Here is a 26,976-nt window from a genome sequence, read left to right on the forward strand (position 1 = left end):
AGGTCAGGGTGTGACAAGGGTGGTTTGTTTAGTTTTTGTATTGTCTAGTGTTTTTTGTATGTCTAGGGGTTTTGGTTAGTCTAGGCATATTATAGATCTATGGTGGCCTGAATTGGTTCCCAATCAGAGACAGCTGTTTATCGTTGTCTCTGATTTGGGATCCTATTTAGGTGGCCATTTTCCATTTAGGTTTTGTGGGTTATTGTCTATGTGTAGTTGCATGTAAGCACTCGTGACTTACAGCGTTCACGTTTGTTTTGTTATTTTGATAGTGTGTTTAGTGTTCTTCGTATAATAAAAAAATAATGTATTCTTATCACGCTGCGCCTTGGTCTTATAATTACAACGAACGTGACAACTAGACTACTGACATTACACAAAATTCAAAGGCAGTAAGGCACATTTCCGCATATGACCAAATTCAACGTTTTTGCTACGTTACAGCCTTGTTCTAAAATGGATTACATTGTTTTTTTTTATCAATCTACACACAATAACCCATATTGACAAAGCAAAAACAGGTTTTAAAATATTTCATTAAATGTATTAAAAACAAAAAACTGAAATATCACATTTACATAAGTATTCAGACCCTTTACTCAGTGCTTTGTTAGGTTCAAGTCCAGATTCTGGCTGGGCCAAACAAGGACATTCAGAGACTTCATGGCTTGGTTGTTGCTCTGACATACACTGTCAAATGTGGGACCTTATATAGACTGGCGTGTGCCTTTCCAAATCATGTCCAATCAATTGAATTTACCACAGGTGGACTCCGATCAAATTGTAGAAACATCTCAAGGATGATCAATGGAAACAGGATGCACCTGAGCTCAATTTCGAGTCTCATAGCAAAGGGTCTGAATACTTATGTAAATAAGGTGTTTCTAAAAACCTGTTTATGCTTTGTCATTATGTGGTATTGTGTGTAATTGGCTGAGTATGTTTTATTTTATTTAATCCATTTTAGAATAAGGCTGTAAAGTACCAAAACGTGAAAAAAGTCAAGGGGTCTGAAGGCTTTCCGTAGGCACTATAATTTCTAGATTAAGACGGCATGGAAGTATGTTAAAAATTACCAACCAAGCATGTTGGTTACGATTAAAGTAGGCAATGGAGTATCAGTTGTCATCTGCGATTAAATGTGGTTACAAGCTTGTGGTTACAAGCAGTCAGGTATTAGGCACTAGAGGAGGTGGAGAAAGACACCCTGCCAATTAGGACTGGCAGACCCAGGGAGATTTTATCCTCATTTGATTTAATGAGGCCTCCAGAGTGGTGCAGTGGTCTTAAGGCCCTGCACTGCAGTGCTAGCTGTGCCACTAGAGATCCTGGTTCGAGTCCAGGCTCTGTAGCAGCCGGCCACGACTAGGAGACCCATGAGGCGGCGCACAATTGGCCCAGCGTTGTCCAGGTTAGGGGAGGATTTGGCCGGCAGGGATGTTCTTGTCCCATCGCGCTCTACTGACTCCTGTGGCAGGCCGGACACAATGCATGCTGACACAATTGCCAGGTGTAGTGTTTCCTTCAACACATTGGTGTGTCTGTCTTCCGGGATAAGCGGGCATTGTGTCAAGGAGCAGTGCAGCTTGGTTGGGTTGTGTTTCGGAGGACGCACGGCTGTCGACCTTCGCCTCTCCTGAGTTGCAGCAATGGGACAAAACTGTAACTACCAATTGGATACCACGAAATTAGGAAGAAAAAAAGAAGGGATTTCATGAATATTACATTTATACTACTCCCTGGCACTCAGATTAAAACTACACAAGAAAATAAAAAAGCACAACATGTCTCCTGTGTCTGACTTCATACCCAGATGTTGTAAGTTTCATTTAAAACATTGTTTTTACAGTGGAAACTGGAATCATGCTGATCAAGGTGATCTATTTGCAGAGCGTTCACAATCTCAAATTCACTGATTGGTTTTGGATTTGTGTGTTTTGGTAGATACAGTAATAGCTAATATAAAGCACTTTATACCCTAAACATGGATGTACTGTATATGCACAGCTGTGCAACATGAAAGACACAATTTCTTCACAGGGTACAATATATATATATATTCTTTCATATAACATGCCTGTGTAGCAAAAAATACATTTCAATACAAATACAGACATCGCTCTATGGAGCTTGCCTTATTCCCCAACGATGAAGCAGATGGGAACTCTATGATGTACTTTGAATAAGCTTATCTCGAGGAAGGTATCAATTCCATTCCTTGCTCGCCGGGAGAAGGACAGTAAATCAATGTTAAATCAACCCACTTTGTAATTTATAATGACTGTCATTATCGGGCCTCTGATGCAAACCATTTTGGAAGCTCTTCAGAGACGAGTCCTCTAACGGTTCAAGTAGAAGACGGAAGGGGAAAGACACTGATGTAGACATAAATTCCCACAGAGAGACATTAACAGCCTCAGCCGAACGGTGCCTGTCAGACACAAGACTGAGGAGTCAGATAAATCACAGAATTTTTTAGTTTACATGCGGCTGGGTGTCAGATCAAATAGATATAAAAGAGACTGTCTTTTTCTTCATTTGTGCCTTTACAGCACGCCGGATTAACACAAAGGCAGGCTCATTCAGAGTAACGTGCATGCACTCACACACATGCTTGCTTGCGCTCGCGCACACACACACCGTGCAGGTCCTATTGTTACACAAGCTAATTAGAGATAAATTAAAGATAAATGATCACTGCATAAAGTTAGATGGGCTCCTAACTTGTCTGAGCCAACACAAGATAAGGCAAAAGAAAGCCTAACAAATGATTACTTTCAAAGTGCAGGGCTGTAGAACGAGATGTACATTTTATATCTCATCTTTAGTTTTTTAACTGCAACAACTGTGATTGCTGCCTATTTATTTTAAGGCCATACAGCAACTACACATAGCTCTAGTTGGGATTTCATTATCATCACATCTCTAGAGCGGGCATAAAGGACACTTTTAAAAGTTTTATTATACGTAGATGAAATTACACATTTGCAGCACGTCAGCACGGACAGACCATCAGGCTCATTAATTTGATTGGCCTACATTTGGTCGTTTTAAGACTGATTAATTACTTTACTTGACTGATTTGATTATTTTATTGTGTGTATTTTGCCTTTAATATGTGTATTTCTGTATATTGCACGCCTCATTTGAAAAAGACACCTGGGTCTTGTTATTCAGTGAAAGTATAGAATAAAGGTAAAAAATAAATAAAAATAGACTAAACTCAGTCCCTGTTTCTCTCTCTACCGAAACATGTGCCATGCCATTGTTGTTTCCGACTCCTACCTTCAATTACATTTGTTGTTCCCGACTCTCACCTGAAATAAATATCTATAATGAACTGCTAATTGGAAGAAGAAGAAGACACACTTAATATGTTAATAGCTAAGATCCTTAGAAAATAACCATAAATATTTACACTTATGAACAACAGATTTAAGTAATCATAAAAAAAATTGCCAGCTCACTATGGTAGCTATGTGTAACTTCTGTTAGTTTTCATTCTTCAGTCAATACAGGAACCCAACAGAAAACTAAAATGAACACACTGTAAAGTCAGGGGATGCTTGGTGGGACTGTGTATTTGGCGCAGGTTGGAAGATTGGGGGCAGTGGAATGCCAAGAAAGTCCACTCATGTATGTAACAGTGATGGAAATGATTAGAAGCGTGTGACCTCCCTGCTTTTCCCCTCCACTCCATCGTAATATCAATTAATATTATGGTAGTAGACAGACGCACCGATGATCCGTAACAAGTGGCGTCTCTGGAGCGAGCTAGTGCCATGAGACCGCCCCTAATTAAGCCTGAACGATGGCAGGTTATTCCAACCACCAGGCTTCCGGCTAATCTGCGCTAAAGAGCCATGGTGCCCGAACTACTGGCAAACTTTATAATTTCTTCCAGTGGGCGGCTGTGGGTTTTTAACTAAACACTAAGTTGTTGGGAAGGAGATGTGCAGATAGAGTCTATAGGAGTTTGTTTGTGTGCTCTTTGCTGTTCCATCCCCAAGGGTGGACGTACAGAGAAAAACATGTTAATTAGAATGTAGGAAGGCTCTGTCTTGCCTTGTACAGCCACGATGTCCACCCATCCTGACAGCAAATACACGGCTTGACTGCTCCTTGTTATTCAAATAGTGTTCAAATGTCAACCTTTTCCCCTTTTTTTTTTTTTAGGTGTATATTTGCATAATGCCACAGGCAGTAACCACTCAAAAACAAGACGGAGCGTCTGAACTTCAAGTTCTATCTGGAGAACACGTGTGATACATGTGTTTCAATAGGTCAACCGTGAAACATTGGGCTGGCCATTCTACAGGAGTTAGGGAGGGCACCAAAGGCAGGCCATTCTTTGACCAGACCTGGGTTCAAAGAGTATTAGTTTTCTTTTGAATGTCTTCTGCCATAGTGTTTACTTACTGTTTTACCCACTTCATATGTACAGTATACTGTATACTGTATTCTAGTCAAAGCTCATCCTATTTAACTACAGCTGTACACATATTTCCTATTCATATACTGTCCATAATGTCTATGAACACCATAATATAAAGTACATAGTATGTATTTAGTCCGGACATTGCTCGTTCGGATATTTCTTAATTCCTTTCTATTCATTCCTTTTTATTTTTGAAATGTGTGTATTGTTTTGTATAGTTAGGTATTACTGCACTGTTGGAGCTAGAAACATAAGCATTTCACTGCAGCTGCATTAACATCTGAAAAAAAGCGATAACATTAGATTTCGTTTTAAAATGAGCATTTAATTTAGCCTGCCTGGAGAGCCAGATGGATAGGGGTTGGAACATTCAATTGGTCCCATCTTGCCAGGCAAGCTCAATCAAGTGAAGTATTTGAAGGAAAATGAATTTAAGCTTTGGGCCTGTATTCAAAACTTGAGTAGGAGTGCTGATCTAGGGTTTGCCTTTCAGATCAGAATGAATAAGATTATATGGAACAGGGGGGACCTGATCCTAGATCAGCACCCCTACTCTGAGACACTTTATGTATACGGCCCTAGGTTTGCTTCTAACACAACACTGTAGTGTATGAGAACAAGTAAGGAGGGTGATGGCACGTAAAGGCTTAGCAATTTCCCCGTGTATCATGATGTGACAAGGCCAAATGCATGTGATGTATAGGCTAGGTTAAAGGGCAGCAGAGAGCTCTCTATTAACATTTTAAAATGCAGTGTCTTATTAAGACAGATTTTCAAAAGGCATGGACAGAAATGGAATGCTCTTCAGCAGGGGTGTCAAACTCATTCCATGGAGGGCTATTGTCTGCAGGTTTGAGTTTTTTCCTTTCAATTAAGCCCGAGGCAACCAGGTGTGGGGAGTTTAATTCATCAAGGACAAGGGAGAAGCGAAAACCCGCAGACACTCGGCCCTCCATTGAGTTTCACACCTGTGCTCTACAGTATAATACAACATCTCAATAAAACAAAGTAATAATTTCCAACACCTCAACCAAGACAATAATAATTTCTCACCAAGGTTATGCCGCCTTTGTCAAATCAAATATGATTTGTCACATGCGCCGAATACAACAGGTGAAGGAAGAACTTACCGTGAAATGCTTACTTACAAGCCCTTAACCAACAATGGAGTTAAGAAAATATTTAATAAATAAACTAATGTAAAACAATTAAAATGATAAGGAACACAATAAATAACAACAACGAGGCTATATACAGGGGGAACCGGTATCGAGTCAACGTGCGGGGGTAGAGGTTAGTTGAGGTAATTCGTACATTTAGGTAGAGGTAAAGTGACTATTCATAGATAATAAACAGCGAGTCTCAGCAGTGTAAAAACAAAGGGGGGTGTCAATGCAAATAGTATGAGGGGACATTTTATATCTCATGGCTTGGGGGTAGAAGCTGTTAAGGAGCCTTTTGGACCTAGAGTTGGCGCTCCGGGACCGCTTGCCGTAAGGTATCAGAGAGAACAGTCTATGGCTTGGGTGACTGGTGTATTTTACAATTGTTTGGGCCTTCCTCTGACACCGCCTAGTATATAGGTCCTGAATGGCAGGCCCTATTGATGTACTGGGCTGTATCCACTACCCTCTGTAGTGCATTATGGTCGGATGCCGAGCTGTTGCTATACCAGGCAGTGATGCAAGCGGTCAGGGTGCTCTCGTTTGTGCAGTTGTAAATCTTTTTGAGGATCTGAGGACCCATGCCAAATCTTTTCAGTCTCTTGAGTCTCTTCATGCCCTGTTCATGACTTTCTTGGTGTGTTTGGACCATGATAGTTTGTTGGTGCTTTGGACACCAAGGAACTTTAAACGATCGACCCGCTGCACTACAGCCACATGAATGTGAATGGGGGCATGTTTGACCCTCCTTTTCCTGTAGTCCACAATCATCTCCTTTGTCTTGCTCACATTGAGGGAGAGGTTGTTGTCCTGTGCTATGGGCACAGGGAATATGGTGGTCTGCTTGCCACTTGCCAGTTGGTCCGCGCATGCTCTGAGTACACGTCTTGGAAATCCGTCTTGCCCCGCGGCCTTGTGAATGTGGACCTGTTTTAAGGTCTTGCTCACATCGGCTACGGAGATCGTGATCACACAGCTGGTGATCTGATGCATGCTTCAGTGTTGCTTGCCTCGAAGCGAGCATTAAAGGCATTTAGCCCGTCTGGTAGGATCGCGTCACTGGGCAGCTCACGGCTGGGTTTCCCTTTGTAGTCCGTAATAGTTTGCAAGCCCTGCCACATCCGACGAGCATCAGAGCCGGTTTAGTGTGATTTAATCTTAGTCCTGTATTGCTGCTTTGCCTGTTGATTGTTTGTTTGAGGGCATAGCAGGATTTTTTATAAGCGTCCGGATTAGTGTCCTGCTCCTTGAAAGTGGCAGCTCTTTGGCTCGGTGTGTATGTTGCCTGTAATCCATGGATTCTGGTTGGGATATGTACGTACGGTCACTGTGGGGACGGCGTCGTCGATGCACTTATTGATGAAGCCGGTGACTCAGGTAGTATACTCCTCAATGTCATTGAATGAATCCCGGGAAATATTCCAGTCTGTGCTAGCAAATCAGTCCTGTAGCGTAGCATCCGCGTCATCTGACCACTTCCGTACTGAGCTAGTCACTGGTACTTCCTGCTTTAGTATTTGGTTGTACGCAGGAATCAGAAGGTTATAATTATTGTCAGATTTTCCAAATGGAGGGCGAGGGAGAGCTTTGTACACGTCTCTGTGTGAAGGGTAAAGGTGGTCTAGAGTTTTTTTCCATCTGGTTGCACATGTGACACACTGGTTGAAGCGCCACTTCTGGATGAGCATTTTCTTGTTTGCTTATGGCCTAATACAGCTCATTGAGTGTGGTCTTAGTGCTAGAATCGGTTTGTGCTGGTAAATAGACAGCTATGAAAAATATAGATGAAAAGTCACTTGGTAGATAGTGTGGTCTACAGCTTATAATGAGGTACTCTACCTCAGGTGAGCAATAACTCGAGACATCGTGACCAGGTGATATTGACAAATAGACTTACACCCCCACCCCTCGCCTTATCGGACGCAGCTGTTCTGTCCTGCCAATGCACGGAAAACCCAGCCGACTGTATATTATACGCGTCGTCGTTCAGCCACGACTCGGAGGAAACATAAGCTATTACAGTTTGTAATGTCCCATTGGTAGGATAGTCTTAAACGGAGCTCATCCAGTTTATTCTCCAGTGATTGCATGTTGGCCAGTAGAACTGATTGTAAAGGCTGGTTACCCATTCGCAGACTAATTCTCACAAGGCACCATGATTTCCGCCCCCTGAATTTCCTTATTTTCTTTATGCAAATGATGGGGATTTGGGTCTTATCTTATATCCTTCGTGTCAGACTCATTAAAGAAGAAATTTCGTCCAGTTCGAGGTGAGTAATCGCTTTTCTGACATCCAGAAGCTCTTTTTGGTCATAAGAGACAGTAGCATCAACATTATGTACAAAATAAGTTACAAACAATGCGTAAAAAATACAGAAAATAGCACATTTGGTTAGGAACCCGTAAAACGGCAGCCATACACTCCGGCACCATTCTTTTAATTCTTTGTGGCGTGAGAATAAAAAAATGTGCGACCAAAAAATAATCAGAATACAAATGCTTTAAAAATTTGATGATTATTTCTTAGATTAGTTTTTCATTCAGAAAGGATATTAGCAAAAATAAACATTATTACGCCTTTCTGTTTTGTCAATGACATTCAATTCAGGGCTGAAAAAAAGGCGGCAAGTTTAAGTTTGTTCCACCTCAGCGAGTCTGCGAGTCTGACCACAAGTTAGAGACCACTATGACGACGCACTAAATATGTTTGATGGATCGTTTTTGTCTTCTTCTAGTGGTTCTTAAGGGGAAAGTTATCCAAATGTAACTGAAGGTAATCACATTACGTTACTGAGTTTGGGTAATCCAAAAGTTATGTTACGGACTACAGTTTGGGACAGGTAAATAGTAACTGTAACGTATTACATTTAGAAAGTAACCTACCCAACCCTGGCTACAACCACAAAGACAACAATCCAACACTTCAACTCCAGACGTATATCAAACACCTCCTCAAAAAACGGATATACCATTTCCTAAAACAGTTTTCTTTAAACAGCAATCTTGCTTTCCATGGACCTCAGCTCTATAATAAGAGTGTGCACCTGTGAGGTTAAGGTGGATGTACAGCCAATTGGCTGTCTGGCAGTAGAGAGGCATCTCAGGCATAATATATAGCCATCTCAGCAGCAGCAGAGCCTTTACACCCCAGGGCTCTCAGCCACACCTGAAGGACCCTGGTGTCTCACAGTAAGCAGTATGGTTCGGCTGAGTAATCATTCATCCACACTGCTGAGGCTCATTCTGGTTTCTATGACTTTCTCATGCCATGGCTGTGTCCTGTCTGATTAGTGTGCTGTTGAACAGTAGACATGAGGCACAAGAGGCCACCAGTGTCCATGTCCTTGCTTCTGAATATCTTGCAGTTTAAAAAAATATGTTTGATTGATTTGGATACAGTGCCTTCAGAAAGTATCCATACCCCTTTGATTATTCCACATTTTGTTGTGTCATAGCCTGAATTCAAAACATAATGAAAAACATTCTCACCCATAATGACAAAGTGAAAACAAGTTTTTAGAAATGTTTGCAAGTTTATTGAAAATTCAATACAGAAATATTTAATTGACATAATACTCACACCCCTAAGTCAATACTTTGGAGAATCAGCTTTAGCAGCCGTTAAAGAGTCTTTCTGGGTAAGTCTCTAAGAGCAACATTTGCCCGTTATTCTTTTCAAAAATCTTCAAGCTCTTTCAAGTTGGTAGTTGATCATTGGTAGAGTTAATTGCTTTGCTAAATTTTTTTGCAGCATTACTTTAGAGCCTTGTTGCAAACACGATGCTTGTTTTGTAATTTTTTTATTATGTATAGGCTGCCTTTTCACTTAATTAGGTTAGTATTGTGGCGTAATTACAATGTTGATCCATCCTCTGTTTTCTCCTACCACAGCCATTAAACTCTGTAACTGTTTTAAAGTCATAATTTGCCTCATAGTGAAATCCCTGAGCGGTTTCTTTCCTCTCTGGCATCTGAGTTATAAAGGACGCCTCTATCTTTGTGTAATTAAAAACTTCACCATGTTCTAAGGGATAGTCAATGTCAAATTTTTCTCTACCCATCTACCAATAGGTGCCCTTCTTTGAGAGGCATTGAAAAACTTCCCTTGTCTTTGTGGTTGAATCTGTGTCTCAAATTCTGCTTGACCGAGGGAACTTTTTTTAGGGGGTAGATCAATTTTAATACATCAGATAGAATATAGCTTTCATCAATGTAATTTTCTGCATCCTTTCCAATCCCCCATATATTATTTTGTAATAATATACACTACCGTTCAAAAGTCTGGGGTCACTTAGAAATGTCCTTGTTTTTAAAAGAAAACACCAGTCTCAAAGTCATGAGTGTAGAGGATGCTGGCCTTCTAGGCAGAGTTGCAAAGAAAAAGCCATATTCCAGACTGACCAATAAAAACATAATATTAATATGGGAAAAAGAACACAGACACTGGACAGAGGAACTCTGCCTAGATGGCCAGCATCCTGGAGTTGCCTCTTCACTGTTGATGTTGAGACTGGTGTTTTGCAAGTACTATTTAATGAAGCTGCCAGTTGAGGACTTGAGAGGCGTCTGTTTCTCAAACTAGACACTCTAATGTGCTTGTCCTCTTGCTCAGTTGTGCACCGGTGCCTCCCACTCTTCTTTCTCTCTGGTTAGAGCCAGTTTGGGCTGTTCTGTGAAGGGAGTAGTACACAGCGTTGTACGAGATCTTCAGTTTCTTGGCAATTTCTCGCATGGAATAGCCTTAATTTCTCAGAACAAGAATAGACTGATGAGTTTCAGAAGAAATGCCTTTGTTTGTGGCCCTTTTGAGCCTGTAATCGAACCCACAAATGCTGATGCTCCAGATACTCAACTAGTCGAAAGAAGGCCAGTTTTATTGCTTCTTTAATCAGCACAAAGGTTTTCAGCTGTGTTTAGATCATTGCAAAAGGGTTTTCTAATGATCAATTAGCCTTTTAAAATGATCAACTTAGATTAGCTAACACAACGTGCCGTTGGAACACAGGAGTGATGGTTGCTGATAAGGGGCCTCTGTACTGCTAGGTAGATATTCCATAAAAAATCATCCGTTTCCAGCTACAATAGTCATTTACAAAATTAACAATGTCTACACTGTATTTCTGATCAATTTGATGTTATTTTAATGGACAAACGTGCTTTTCCTTCAAAAACAAGGACATTTCTAAGTGACCCCAAACTTTTGAACGGCAGTTTTTATAGTTATTAAAAAATATACAGTATATATTAAAAAAATCTTGCATATCTTAATTTCCTCAATTAACGAATAATATGCGTAATAATGTAGGCAGTTCATGTGAAGGATTGTTACCTATAACTAGGATTGCCATTACAAAAATTACATTATTGGCAAGCAAATATTATTTTAGAAAACAATTATTGTGATTCATCCTATATTATCCCTAACATCATCACCCCATAACAGATGTGGGATAAATACATAGTCATGCATACTCGACCGCAAAAACTCAGACGTTCAAAGGTTGTTTCATCCCCGAGCCCAACTCAAGAAAGGACTTGATGTGCGAATGCATATTCAATTGCTGCTGTTTGAGAAGGCATCCAAAAATAGGCAACAACTGGGAAATTGAATTAACCAACGTCAACTCCTACAGTTGAAGTCGGAAGTTTACATACACCTTAGCCAAATACATTTAAACTCAGTTTTTCACAATTCCTGACATTTAATCCAAATAAAAATTCCCTGTATTTGGTCAGTTAGGATCACCACTTAATTTTAAGAATGTGAAATATCAGAATAATAGTAGAGAGAATGACTTATTTCAGCTTTTATTTCTTTCATCACATTCTCAGTGGGTCAGAAGTTTACATACACTCAATTAGTATTTGGTAGCATTGCCTTTAAATTGTTTAACCTTTCTCGCCCCGGGGTTCCGCTAGCGGAACACCCACAACATTCCGCTGCCTTCGCAGAGCGCAAAATTAAAAAAATATTTTTGGGAAATATTTAACTTCCACACATTAACAAGTCCAATACAGCAAATGAAAGATACACATCTTGTGAATCCAGGCAACATGTCCGATTTTTAAAATGTTTTACAGCGAAAACACAATATATATTTATGTTAGCTCACCACAATAGCCAAACACACAACGCTATTTATCCACCGCATAGTCACTAACCAAGAAACAACTTCATCAGATGACAGTCTTATAACATGTTACACAATACATTGTTACATTTGTTCGAAAAATGTGCATATTTGAGGTATAAATCTTAGTTTTACATTGCAGCTACAATCACAAATAGCACCGAAGCAGCCAGAATAATTACAGAGAGCAACGTGAAATAACCAAATACTCATCATAAAACATTTATGAAAAATACATGGTGTACAGCAAATGAAAGATAAACATCTTGTGAATCCAGCCAATATTTCAGATTTTTTAAGTGTTTTACAGCGAAAACACAATATAGCATTATATTAGCTTACCACAATAGCCAAACACACAAATGCATTTATCAGCAGCAAAAGGTAGCGATCGCAAAAAAACAGCAAAAGATATCAAATTAATCACTAACCTTGACCAACTTCATCAGATGACAGTCCTATAACATCAGGTTATACAATACACTTATGTTTTGTTCGAAAATGTGCATATTTTGAGCTGCAAACCGTGGTTATACATTGTGAATATGTAGCATCGATTCACCAGAATCTCTGGAGATATTTTGGACACTCACCTAATCTGACCAAAGAACTCATCATGAACTTTACTAAAAAATACATGTTGGACAGCAAATGAAAGATACACTAGTTCTTAATGCAACCGCTGTGTTAGATTTTTAAAAATAACTTTACCATAACAAACAGCTTACGTTATAGCGAGACAGCGCCCGCAAAAAGGGCGGAAAATAGGACTCTACATTTTCCACAGAAATACGAAATAACATCATAAATGGTTCTTACTTTTGCTGACCTTCCATCAGAATCTTGTACAAGGAGTCCTAGGTCCAGAATAAATCGTTGTTTGGTTTTAGAATGTCCTTCTCTCCTGTCGAATTAGCAACCTTAGCTAGCCATGTGGCGCGAACATGTCCATCTCCTCTCGACGCATAGAACGGAAAACTCCAAAAGACCCATTAAACGTTAAATAAACTGATGAAACTCGGTTGAAAAAACCTACTTTATGATGTTTTTCTAATATGTATCAAATAAAAACAAAGCCGGAGATATTAGCCGTGTATACCGAACGCTTATCAAAAGACAATAGGAAGGTCCTTCCCGCGCCTAGGTAGAGAAAGGAAATTGTGGTCACGTCATTCCAAGAGCTCTTGTTCGACCACAGATCAAGCTAGACACCCCATTCCACCTTCTACTGCCTGTTGACATCTAGTGGAAGGCGTATGCAGTGCATGCAAATCCATAAATATAAAGCAATTCAATAGGCAGGCCCTGGAACAGAGCATCGTTTTCAGATTTTTCACTTCCTGTCTGGAAGTTTGCTGCCAAATGAGTTCTGTTTCACTCACAGATATAATTCAAATAGTTTTAGAAACTTGAGAGTGTTTTCTATCCAATAATAATAATAATATGCATATTGTACAATCTAGAATAGAGTACGAGGCCGTTTAAATTGGGCACGATTTTTTCCCAAAGTGAAAATAGCGCCCCCTACACACTAACAGTTAACTTGGGTCAAACGTTTCGGGTAGCCTTTCACAAGCTTCCCACAATAAGTTGGGTGAATTTTGGGCCAATCCTCCTGACAGAGTTGGGGTAACTGAGTCAGGTCTGTAGGCCTCCTTGCTCGCACAGGCTTTTTCAATTCTGCCCACAAATTTTCTATAGGATTGAGGTCAGGGCTTTGTGATGGCCATAAAGGCCAAAAAGGCAATGCTACCAAATCCTAATTGAGTGTATGTAAACTTCTGACCCACTGGGAATGTGGTGAAATAAATAAAAGGTGAAATAAATCATTCTCTCTACTATTATTCTGACATTTCACGTTCTTAAAATAAAGTGGTGATCCTAACTGACTTACTCTGATTAATTGTCAGGAATTGTGAAAAACTGAGTTTAAATGTATTTGACTAAGGTTTATGTAAACTTCCGACTGTATACTTTTATACCTGTTTCCTCCAGCATCTTCACAAGTTCCTTTGCTGTTGTTCTGGGATTTGATTTGCACTTTTTGCACCAAAGTACATTCATCTCTAGGAGACAGAACTCGTCTCCTTCCTGAGCGGTATGACGGCTGCGTGGTCTCATGGTTTTATACTTGCGTACTATTGTTTGTACAGATGAACATGGTACCTTCAGGCATTTGGAATTTGCTCCCAAGGATGAACCAGACTTGTGGAGGTCTACAAATTTTAGGTCTTGACTGATTTCTTTTGATTTTCCCATGATGTCAAGCAAAGAGGCACTGAGTTTGAAGGTAGGCCTTGAAATACATCCACAGGTACACCTCCAATTGACTCAAATGATGGCTTTAGAAGCTTCTGATAGGCTAATTGACATCATTTGAGTCAATTGGAGGTGTTTCTGTGGATGTATTTCAAACAATAGTACGCAAGTATTAACACCATGGGACCACGCAGCCGTCATACCGCTCAGGAAGGAGATGCGTTCTGTCTCCTAGAGATGAAAATACTTTGGTGCGAAAAGTGCAAATCAATCCCAGAACAGCAAAGGACCTTGTGAAGATGCTGGAGGAAACAGGTACAAATGTATCTATATCCACAGTAAAACGAGTCCTATATCGACATGACACAAGTCATTTTTGCAATAATTGTTTACAGACAGATTATTTCACTTATATTTCACTGTATCACAATTCCAGTGGGTCAGAAGTTTACATACACTAAGTTGACTGTGCCAAAAATAGCTTGGAAAATTCCAGAAAATGATGTCATGGCTTTAGAAGCTTCTGATAGGCTACATGACATAATTTTCTGGAATTTTCCAAGCTGTTTAAAGGCACCGTCAACTTAATGTATGTAAACTTCTGACCTAGTGTATGTAAACAATTGTTGGAAAATGATTTGTGTCATCCACAAAGCAGATGTCCTAACCGACTTGCCAAAACTAAACTATAGTTAACAACAAATTTGTGGAGTGGTTGAACAACAACTTTTAACGACTCCAACCTAAGTGTATGTAAACTTACGACTTCACCTCTATTTAAAAGAGCCGAATAGCAATTCTCAAATCAATGCATCATTTTGAGCAATTGTACTTATTCAGTTTTACATTCTCTCTTCCCCCTCCCCCTCTGATGCTATTTTCCAAATGCCAGGAGTAGATGAATCGGCATCGCCGAAGCACAAGTAATTTAGCAACATTGAGGCCAATATAAATTCCAGCCTTTCCGTTTTGTTTACATCATGTTGTGATTCATTTTTTCTCTAGTGCCCACTACACTGATCCTCTAATTATACACGCATGCACACACATAGACACACACAACGAATGAGAAATCAGACCCGGGCAGACACCCACTCTGCCCCGGCATGAAATATCATTTTAGTGTGTGATATCATTGTAGAGCCAAGCCACTGGCAAATTCAAACACTTTCATTATTCAGCTAGCAGCTGCAGCAGAAATGACTAACATCTCTAATGAAGGATACAAACACCAACAATGCTTGCAATTTGATCTAAAAATGTGGATCTGACAAATGTGTCTCCCTCGATTTGACCTCAAGCTTTGAAAAGGGATGATACACAGTCTGAGGCTGATGCAGATTTATTTACATTTGTTTCTCAGGTTGCTAATGGGAATCAAACAGTGAGTGTGGGTGAGGCAATATCTTAAATGTTAAAAGTTCTCATCTATTGGGATGCTTAAGAGCAAATAAGCAGTGGGTACATCTGAATGTGAACTGAATCAGGCTGGTGAATGCAGTACCAATAATTTACTTCCCCATCAGATAATGTATCTCCAGTTTCTCACCTGTCCAGGAGCTGCATTCTCACATAGGAGGGTCTCATACGCGATGGCAAACACCGGAGCGTTGTCATTGATGTCCAGCACTGTGATGGCCACAAAACCTTTTCCAATCTTTGTTGGATCCTCTGAAAAAGAGGGAGGGAGAGAAGTAGACAGACAGGAGAGAGCGAGAACAAGATTTTATAATCATAGCTGGTTTCCTTCAGTACTTAACTGACTTAACTTTGTTAACCTTCATCCACTTACCCTACTATCAATCTTTTTCATGTTTTTTTAATTCATCACAAAGGTTGAGCGAAATGAGCAAAATGCGGCCAAAAGTGCCCATTCTAATGACATATCCAAGGCATTCACCATCAGCTGGCATCCTTAGTTGCTCTGGTGGGGATCAGCCAACATGATCAGGCAGCTAATTACGATTGGAGTGGAGCTACAGCTTAGGTGAAAATGGCTAGGGATGCGTACGACATTGCATCCTATACCCTTTATAGTGCACTATCTAGAGCAGTGGCGGTCAGTATCGTTGAAGATGAGGGAAGACCCCCCAAAAATGTATGAGCATGACCTTTTTTCTATTACAGCATATTGGATGCTCAATGCAACATATAGCTACTAGAAGTAACGCATTAGTAAACCCGCTACAATCATGCAGTACAGTCAACAAACAGTTTAGCAGTTACACCGGCAGACCACGGTGGCAATACATTTATAAAACTAAAAGCTTACCTTGACTTGGAAAAGTTCCAGTGTTGTATAGCAATAGCCAGCTAGCTAACATGGCATCCCTTTCTGTTTGAGCTGGGTGTTTGAGTAGGCTAAACTAGCTAGCTGCATTTGATAGCTAAGTAAGTGAACGGGAAAGTGACCAAAAAATCACTGAAATATAGCTCTCTCTCTCTTGCTTCACCTTCATTTGTTAACAGTTTTGAACAAATTAATTTCTTCAACTATTGTCTGTCTCTCTCTGAGTCAACTACTCACCACATTTTATGCTCTGCTAGCTAGCTGTAGCTTATGCTTTCAGTCCTAGATTCATTTTCAAATTATTTGATTGGGTGGACATGTCAATTCATGCCGCAAGAGCTCTAATAGGTTGGAGGATCTCCTCAGGAAGTTGTCATAATTACTGTCTAAGTCTATGAAAGGGCGTGAGAACCAAGATCCTCCTAGGTTTTGTACTGAAGTCAATGTATCCAGAGGAGGACAGAAACTAGTTGTCCTCTGGCTACACCATGGTGCTACCCTACAGAGTGCTGTTAAGTCTACTGTAGACCTTAATTGCAGAACAGTGTTCTAATCAATTATTTGGTGTACGTGTCTTTGGACTATCATTAATGTTGACGATTGCTTTATCAAATTGATTATTACGATGATTAAATTACTCCTGTAACAATCAACTCATCAGCAATCTTGGGGAAAAAGTTTATTTACAGAGTTAGCGTTTTCAAATTAACTCTTAGATATAAATATATCTGACATTGGTCATTAATTGTTTATCTTCTATTAGCCTCTGTCACGCCCTGACCGTAGAGAGCTTTTTATGTCTCTATTTTGGTTTGGTCAGGGTGTGATTTGGGTGGGCATTCTATGTTCCGTTTTCTATGATTTGTATTTCTGTGTGTTTGGCCGGGTGTGGTTCTCAATCAGAGGCAACCGTCTATCGTTGTCTCTGATTGAGAACCATACTTAGGTTGCCTTTTCCCACCTGTATTTGTGGGTAGTTGTTTTCTGTTTTTGTGTCTTCAAAAGACAGAACTGTTTCTGTTGTTACATTTTGTTATTTTGTCTCATTGTTCAGTTTTTTAAATAAATAATCATGAACACTTCCCACGCTGCGCTTTGGTCCACACCTTCTTCATACGACGACCGTTACAGAACTACCCACCACCAAAGGACCAAGCAGCGTGGTAAGGAGGAGCAGCATGGCCAGGGGTATGAGACAACCTGGGAGGGGGTAGAGAGGTGGTCGATCAACCCAGGGAGAGTGCCAGAGCCCGCCTGGGATTCTACGGAGCAGTGCAAAGAGGGATACCGGAGGATGGAGTCTGCCAGACGAACGCGGCTGGCAAGGAAGCCCGATAGGCAGCCCCCCCAAAATTTGGGGGGGAGGCTCACGGGGAGTGTGGCAGAGTCAGGATGGAGACCTGAGCCAAGCAGGTGACTGGTCAGGCCCCGTGCTATGGCGTGATGCGCACTGTGTCTCGGCCGAGCATTCACAGGCCGGTGTGCTCGGTTCCAGCGTCCCGCATTTGCCGGGTGGAAGTGGGCATCCAGCCAGAATGGGTGGTGCCAGCTCTGCGCTCGAGACCGCCAGTGCGCCTCCACGGCCCAGTGTATCCGATGCCTCGGCCAAGGAAGAGGCCTCCGGTATGTCTCCTCAGCCCGGTGAGTCCTGTGCCTGCTCCTAGAGCCAGGTCTCCTGTGTGTCTCCCCAGCCTGGTGAGTCTTGTGCCTGCGCCCAGCCCGGAGCCTCCAGCGACGCCCTCCAGCCCGGAGCCTCCAGCGACGCCCTCCAGCCCGGAGCCTCCAGCGACGCCCTCCAGCCCGGAGCCTCCAGAGTCGCCCTCCAGTCCGGAGCCTCCAGAGGCGCCCTTCAGTCCTGAGCTTCCAGAGGCGCCCTTCGGTCCGGAGCTTCCAGAGGCGCCCTTCGGTCCGGAGCTTCCAGAGGCGCCCTTCGGTCCGGAGCTTCCAGAGGCGCCCTTCAGTGCGGAGCTTCCAGAGGCGCCCTTCAGTCCGGGGCCCGCTACGAGGGTCCCCAGTCCGGGGTCGGCGGCGAGGGTCCCCAGTCCGGGGTCGGCGGCGAGGGTCCCCAGTCCGGGGTCGGCGGCGAGGGTCCACGTGCGGGTCTACGTCCCGCACCAGAGCCGCCACCGCGGTGAAATGCCCACTCAGACCCTCCACCCATAGGTTCAGGTTTTGTGGCCGGAGTCCGCACCTTTAGGGGGGGGGGGGGGGGATGGGTACTGTCACGCCCTGACCGTAGAGAGCTTTTTATGTCTCTATTTTGGTTTGGTCAGGGTGTGATTTGGGTGGGCATTCTATGTTCCATTTTCTATGATTCAAATTTCTGTGTGTTTGGCCGGGTGTGGTTCTCAATCAGAGGCAGCTGTCTATCGTTGTCTCTGGTTGAGAACCATACTTAGGTTGCCTTTTCCCACCTGTATTTGTGGGTAGTTGTTTTCTGTTTTTGTGTCTTCACCAGACAGAACTGTTTCGTGTTGTTACATTTTGTTATTTTGTCTCAGTGTTCATAGTTTTTTTAAATAAATAATCATGAACACTTCCCACGCTGTGTTTTGGTCCACACCTTCTCCATACGACGACCGTTACGGCCTCATTCTGAATGTCGCAAAATCCTTGGATACCTGCACGAACCCTGGCATAAATCATGAATCAGCGATATACAAAGTGGCTCAATTATTTAATTACTAACTAAATAATCACACAGAATTACATAAACACAAACAGAATAGGTTACACATTGATTACTACATACTGAAATGAAAAGTCCCTAGGGGGGAGGGGGCTTCCCTCCTTTTTTCGTAATGTCTGATCTCACATGAGCGTGGCCACTCACTTGGTTAAGACTTCATATGAAGAAAAAAAAACTCAAATTTTGAAGGCTAACATCACATTACATCTTCTCACAAATAGTTTCATATTTAATCATGTCAGTTCCCCAACATTTGAATGTGAATCTGATCACTGAGAATTATGCACATTCAGAGATACAGTGATGCTGTTCTACTGTCCTTAGTTACATTGCAAATTATTAATAGATTCAACAGGATTGTTCTTTAAATACCCACGGACCATTCCAAATGTTTGGATTAAAGACATACTGTTTAATTATTCAACCTTTTTGATGTTACCGTACCGCAACCTCTCTCTGTGGTAACAAAGGAATTTAACGACTCTCTCCGAGAGTCGGAGAGAGCGTTTTCATGGAGGTATTTATGACCGTCATAAAACTGTGGAGAGAGAGCGAGGGGGGGGCGCCTATGATCCTCCACAAAGGGCAAGTCATGACAAGTGACGTGAATATATTAAATATAGTTTTATCTTAAAAGGATAACTTTGGAAATTTACTGAGGAGGATGGTCCTCCCCTTCCTCCTCTGAGGAGCCTCCACTGATAGAGTCCACCTCTGGTCAAAAGTAGTGTAGTATATAGAATATAGGGTGCCATTTCAGACACAGCCTAAGTGACTGTGTAGTAGCACTGGCCATCCTGTACTGACACAAATGCAGCACTGAATAAAAGGCTGGCTTCTGAAAGCCTGGATGGGACAATGATTTAGCCTGGCGTCGGCAGCCACACTGACAGCAGAGATGACGTGTTGGCTGACATTTGGGGGCGGCTGATTTGGTAATAAAAAGGACGCGTGGCACCCCGGGGCACAGACTTGTTGTCATTGGCGTCTTCAGAGCAAAGTCTGCGCGCGGATGAAATGTGGGCGCCATCCGACCGCGGCTCAAATGCATGAAGAAGTGCTTCTCTCCCCTCTTTTGTTACAAAAAGCCCATTTTACTCTAAAAAGCGTAATAAGGCATCCTGGGCTCTGAGAGAGACTGCCTGGACATCTGATTCTATAGCTGCTGCTTTCCACTGTAAAGAGAATAGAAGTCTGACTGTGTGTCAGAGGCCAATGTCTCCTCAGTGAAGGGCTGTTCAGACAATTTGCACAGTTATTATTAATGTTTACTGTGTGTTACTCTATTGAGAGTAACAAGGAATCATTCGTGTTAGGCTTATATTTGTGCTTGAATCACAATGCATTTACATGAGTGATGAAGATTGTTAGATTGTTTGGTTTTGTGACTATTTGTGCATTGACTGATACAATGACAATTTGATGTACATTTTATCTTCATTGTGGTTTTAAACTCATACTGATTATAGTTACTTAGTAGAGTAACTAGTATGTTGTTTAATGGAGCTTGTGAGATGATTCCTGTCCATTGTGTCTGCGTGGGCAGTGGGCAAGGGGGGATGAACGAGCGCCTTTGTCCTTGAAGCCGTGGAGGGATGAGTCAAAGGCATCACGGCACCTCTCCTCACATTAGCATAGTTCACTAGCGGATTTACCATCGCCTGCGCCTGCCCTTAGTCAGCAGCTCGCTCCTCACACACGCCATGACTCACGGAGAACCAGAGGTCGCAGTGACTGCTATAGGTCAGAATTAACCTTCGGCTCCATCGCAGAAGGGACTACAATACTTTATGCAGGGCCTTTATAAAACCCTGACTAGTCTGACTTTGAGGCCTGATGTGGAAAGCTGCGTGTGTGTGCTCTTACGACTCTCCATGGCGAGTATGGTGAGGTTGTGGACAGAGTTGACCTCTCGGTCCAGGGGCTTGGCAGTACTGATGACCCCACTCAGAGCATCCACATTGAAGAAACGCTCCAGGTCTGTGTTTCTATCTATGGAGTACCTGGAGACAGACACACCGATCCACAGTCAGTAAGTCAGACAGACAGACATAGCTATGATGAGGTATTTTCCTTTTGTAGAAAGTTCTTATTGATTTTAAATTATTAACTGTATCTCTGAAACACTTTTGGACGAATAAGAACTTTGTACCGTCAAAACGTGCCAAATGAACAATTTAAGAGTGCTTTTGGATTCAGTCCATTGGTACAGACCATTACTGAGCTGTCAACATGTGGAATTATGTAGTTTTATTATCCATTTATAATGCTAGCTAAAACAATCATGTTGAACTATGAATGAGAGATCTATACATCAACTTTTAACTTTTAGATTTTGACGAGAACTGTTTTTTAAAGATAGAAGTTAGACTGAGATGAGTTGACTGTGAACACAGAACAAACACTATCCATTCCTATACAGCAGCTCATATTTCTGGGCAAAATTACAACTTCAATAAGCCTAAATCCAAAGTGAATTATTCAATGTAATTTTACTCAATATAATTGGTTGCTTTAGTTCCACAATAATTTAAATGTTACCATTAGTAGGGCCATTTTATGCCAGGTTATTAAAGACGCTGAGAGCCGCCACACTCACAATGGCTGAGTAATTCGATTTTCTGATTAACAATCCTAAGGGTCCTAGCATGAATACCACCACACAACACTTTTAATTTTCAAATAATACATAATGGGAGGGAGTCTCATAAGTGACATGGGGCAGATTGCGTTTATGAGTGGTTGCCATGGAAAAAAATATATAACAAAAAAAAGCCATGTAGCTGGTACAGACTGTTGACCCTTCTGGGGGATTGCCCTTCACTTGTTGATGACATTTCACTTTTGCAAATGTTGCATTCCCTCGAAAACCACAACACCATCTGGCTTTAGTGCGTGTCACACAGTCACAGAGGGAGTATAGAACTCATGGTGTCAGTGGTTTAAGTGTGTTGTGTAGATGGTGCTTAAATGTGTCGCTACTGAGATGTGAGAAGGTGAACGTGTATTTACAGTCCTACTCTAAAGGCGTTTGGACCTCCTGTCAACCTGACGGTGTAGCAACATGTTGAAAAAAACTGTTGAAATGACTTGGAATTCACTACTATGTTGAATAGGGCCAAGCTGGGTATAGTTGTTTTAGGAAACAGGTGCCACTTCATAAATTGGCTGGGACAACCGAGAGATTGGCTGTGATGGTGTGTAATAACTGGAGAGATGGGCTCTACCTGATGGCACTGTTGGAGGAGTCCGGATCGTGCGCGGCGACTCTCCCGATAAAGGTGCCAACTCTGGCATCCTCAGAGACCACCATCCTGCTGAGCTGCGTTGAGAACACAGGCGACTCGTTCACGTCCTCCACCATCACCTTGACCGACGTTGTGTCGCTGAACGAACCCAGATGCACAAACGCAGGGTCGATGTTCCGATTGGTGGCTTCGATTCGCACATTAAAGCTGTTCTTGGTCTCAAAGTCTAACGGCTGAACAAGTAAGACCAATAAAGAGAGACAAATATACATTAAAAGGAAGAAAAGGAAAAGCTATTTCATATTAATAAAAAAAAACATACAGTTGAAGTCAGAAGTTTACATACACTTAGGTTGGAGTCGTTAAAACTCATTTTTCAACCACTCCACACATTTCTTGTTAACAAACTATAGTTTAGGAAAGTCGGTTAGGACATCTACTTTGTGCATGCCACAAGTCATTTTTCCAACAATTGTTTACAGATTTCACTTATAATTCACTGTATCACAATTCCAGTGGGTCAGAAGTTTACATACACTAAGTTGACTGTGCCTTTAAATAGCTTGGAAAATTCCAGAAATTGATGTCATGGCTTTAGAAGCTTCTGATAGGCTAATTGACATCATTTGAGTCAATAGGAGGTGTACCTGTGGACGTATTATAAGGCCTACCTCTTTGCTTGACATCATGGAAAAATCTAAAGGAATCAGCCAAGACCTCAGACAAAAAATTGTAGACCTCCACAAGTCTGGTTCATCCTTGGGAGCAATTTCCAAACGCCTGAAGGTACCATGTTCATCTGTACAAACAATAGTACGCAAGTATATACACCATGGGACCACGCAGCTGTCATACCACTCAGGAAGGAGCTCAGTTCTGTCTCCTAGAGATGAATGTACTTTGGTGTGAAAAGTGCAAATAAATCCCAGAACAACAGCAAAGGACCTTGTGAAGATTCTAGAGGAAACAGCTACAAATGTATCTATATCCACAGCAAAACGAGGCCTATATCGACATATCCTGAAAGGCCGCTCAGCAAGGATGAAGCCACTGCTCCAAAACCGCCATAAAAAAGCGAGACTATGGTTTGCAAATGCACATGGGGACAAAGATCGAACTTTTTGAAGAAATGTCCTCTAGTCTGATGAAAACAAAAACAGAACTATTTGGCCATAATGACCATCATTATGTTTGTTGGGAAAAGCCGAAGAACACCATCCCATTCATGAAGCACGTGGGTGGCAACATCATGTTGTGGGGGTACTTTGCTGCAGGAGGGACTGGTGCACTTCACAAAATAGATGGCATCATGAGGTAGGAAAATGATGTGGAGATATTGAAGCAACATCTCAAGACATCAGACAGGAAGTTAAAGCTTGGTCGCAAATGGGTCTTCCAAATGGACAGTGACCCCAAACATACTTCCAAAGTTGTGGCAAAATGGCTTAAGGACAACAAAGTCATGATATTGGAGTGGCCATCACAAAGCCCTGACCTCAATCCTATAGAAAATGTGTGGGCGGAACTGAAAAAGTGTGTGCGAGCAAGGAGGCCTACAAACCTGACTCAGTTACAACAGCTCTGTCAGGAGAAATGGGCCAAAATTCACCCAACTTATTGTGGGAAGCTTGTGGAAGGCTACCCAAAACGTTTGACCCAAGTTAAACAATTTAAAGGCAATGCTACCAAATACTAATTGAGTGTATGTAATCTTCTGACCCACTGGGAATGTGATGAAAGAAATAAAAGCTGAAATAAATCATTCTCTCTACAATTATTCTGACATTTCACATTCTTAAAATAAAGTGGTGATCCTAACTGACCTAAGACAGGGAATTTTTACTAGGATTAAATGTCAGGAATTGTGAAAAACTGAGTTTAAATGTATTTGGCCAAGGTGTATGTAAACTTCAGATTTAAACTGTAGCTTGAGAGTATAGGTCAGCCAGATTCCAGATATCGACAGAGTGACTTTCCATTTAAGGTAAAGCATGTCCTGATTGGCTAGTTTATAAGCACTGGCCACATTTGCTATAAATGGGGAGGGCAAAGCCGTAAAGATACTGTATTTGTATGTGCATCGCACATGCCAACATGGCCTCGTGGTACACCAGTATATTGAAGAAATACAACAACCCTATCCAACCTTGCACATAATCAGACTCTCACAAATACATATTTTATCCAGACATTTTTATATTGACATACTGTGTAGTGTGAAAGCAAGCTATTGATTGCAAGAAAAGGCAACACATCACGTTGAGAGGCATTTGTGAGTGTTTAGAAGATATATTGTCATATTTTTGACTTATTGACTCACAGTTGTAGCCCTTATAATAAAGGACATTGATGTGACACATTTATTGTCTGTGTTTATTGTCTGTATGACTTTCCACTCTGTGGTTCTCGTCTATGACTGGTGATGGTGAAAACAAACAAAATATCAGATTGAACCCTGTGACAACCGGCTTGGGGCCAACAATAGCTCTCACACCTACAAAGTCTCATGGCGGCCATTCTCAAATTCTTGAGTGGCCTGGGGATATCTTTTTAAACCTTAAAAAAACACTAAAATAGCCTACAAGCAAATAAACTATTGACATAGCAGTAATATTACATTTCGACCACTAAGTAAAAAGAAAGTAAAGTCTATGTGTGCGATAGGCTATAAAATAAAAGCCATTATATTTGGTCAACTGAAAAAAAAGCATGCTTATAATGCAATTGAAGCTAGACATCAAAGCATTAATATTACACAACTCTGCATCCCATCACATTCTCAGAGTGAGTCATCATCTTTGAACAGTGCAAGGCCATTGCCAGACAGAGATCGATGGAAACGGATGAAAAATATGCATTCGTCACTATCCGTTTTTGTCCGCCAAAAGATTGACTTCAACTTTTGACGGACAAAGTCAGAAGTGTTGCATGCGTAAAAAAACAAAACATTGTACATCTCAATGTATGAGATCCATAGAAAAACAATTTTTGGACGGATACAAAATCTCTGCATGTTTACCTTTTGAAGGGTTATGACACCCTCTTGCGTGTCCTCATCTGTAGTGATGTTGAACAACCCAGGTCCGTCCTCCATGATCCTATACTCCATCTCTGCATTGGGGCCTATGTCTGCATCCACAGCCTTGACCCTGGCCACCACGGATGCCACAGGCAAGGACTCCAGCACAGTGTACTGATAGTTCTCTGGAGGATAGAGGAGTAGTGGTTAGAGATGAGGTGGTTTCCTTACTCCTTAGCAGCTCATATTTATATTGCCCCCCAGCTGCCTGTGATTTCCCTCTCTCACAATGAATGGTAAAACAGCATATTAATGGATTTGTTTTTTTTCTCAATTTAAAGAGGAAATAGTGACAAATTATATTTAATGAGTAGTTTTACATTTAATACATGTATGGTGGTAAGGGCAAATATTTTTTTCTTGAACATACAACTTTTAGAACAATGGAGTTGTTTGTATTCACATGAAAATGTATTACACATTCTGACCACTCCACGCTACATGAAACATAATATTTCTTGACCAAAGTGTATGGAAGAGTCCCCGATCCGTGCGTAATATAGTTGAAGTCGGAAGTTACACCTTGGCCAAATACATTTAAACTCAGTTTTTCACAATTCCTGACATTTAATCCTAGTAAAAATTCCCTGTCTTAGGTCAGTTAGGATCACCACTTTATTTTAAGAATGTGAAATGTCAGAATAACAGCAGAAAGAATAATTTATTTCGGCTTTTATTTCTTTCATCACATTCCCAGTGGGTCAGAAGTTTACATACACTCAAGTAGTATTTGGTAGCATTGGCTTTAAATTATTTAACTTGGGTCAAACGTTTCCGGTAGCTTTCCACAAGCTTCCCACAACAAGTTGGGTGAATTTTGGCCCATTCCTCCTGACAGAGCTAGTGTAACTGAGTCAGGTTTATAGGCCTCCTTGCTCGCACACGCTTTTTCAGTTCTGCCCACACATTTTCTACGGGATTGAGGTCAGGGCTTTGTGATGGCTACTCCAATACCTTGACTTTGTTGTCCTTAAGCCATTTTGCCACAACGTTGGACGTATGCTTGGGGTCATTGTCCATTTGGAAGACCCATTTGCGACCAAGCTTTAACTTCCTGACTGATGTCTTGAGATGTTGCTTCAATATATCCACATATTCTCCATCCTCATGAAGCCATCTATTTTGTGAAGTATACCAGTTGTTAACAAGAAATGTGTGGAGTGGTTGAAAAACAAGTTCTAATGACTCCAACCTAAGTGTATGTAAACTTCCGACTTCAACTCTGTGTTCTGGTGGGATGAAATGTCTACTGGAAGATTCTATTACATGCAAACTCTCCCATTGTTTCCCCAAAGTCTTTGTCTGCACTTCTCCGACTTAAAGCATAAAAGGCGGGAATCATTTTCACAATCATAATTTCACCAATCACTATGGCAGAGCTCATTACCAGACCTTCCATGTTCCTCACCCCAGTGGCTCCCGACATTGCCCTCCTAACATTGTTTGCTGTCGTGTAATCTTTGTAATGGCTTATTAATTTGCCATGGAATAGAGGCTCCTTAAAAGACAAAAAGGCTTTCCTCCCCTTCCCTCATACGGTGTATGCCCCTCTTTGCCACCTTCCTCCAGCCTCCCCTCCAATCCTCCAATGTCTAATGTTTCTAGACTCTATAAGCTGTGGTGCTGTGTAATACTCTATTAATTCTGATCCATGACCTTGGGGGGGGGGGGGGCTTTTC

The 26,976-nt window shown here is 41.5% G+C and overlaps 1 protein-coding gene across 1 annotated transcript in view; it reads right to left on the reverse strand.

Annotated features, from left to right (window-relative positions):
• The window catches only part of LOC139583781 (cadherin-7-like), a 139,332-nt gene that overhangs the window by 26,254 nt on the left and 86,102 nt on the right, over positions 1 to 26,976 (reverse strand). Inside the window, exons 6-9 of the mRNA XM_071415229.1 lie at positions 25,238 to 25,422; positions 22,198 to 22,451; positions 20,837 to 20,973; positions 15,541 to 15,662 (exon numbers count right to left, since the gene is read on the reverse strand). Of these exons, the coding sequence (XP_071271330.1) occupies positions 15,541 to 15,662; positions 20,837 to 20,973; positions 22,198 to 22,451; positions 25,238 to 25,422 (698 nt within the window). The remainder of the gene's footprint in view (positions 1 to 15,540; positions 15,663 to 20,836; positions 20,974 to 22,197; positions 22,452 to 25,237; positions 25,423 to 26,976) is intronic.

This window comes from Salvelinus alpinus, chromosome 8 (genome assembly GCF_045679555.1).
Source record: "Salvelinus alpinus chromosome 8, SLU_Salpinus.1, whole genome shotgun sequence".
Classification (NCBI taxonomy): Eukaryota; Metazoa; Chordata; class Actinopteri; order Salmoniformes; family Salmonidae; genus Salvelinus; species Salvelinus alpinus.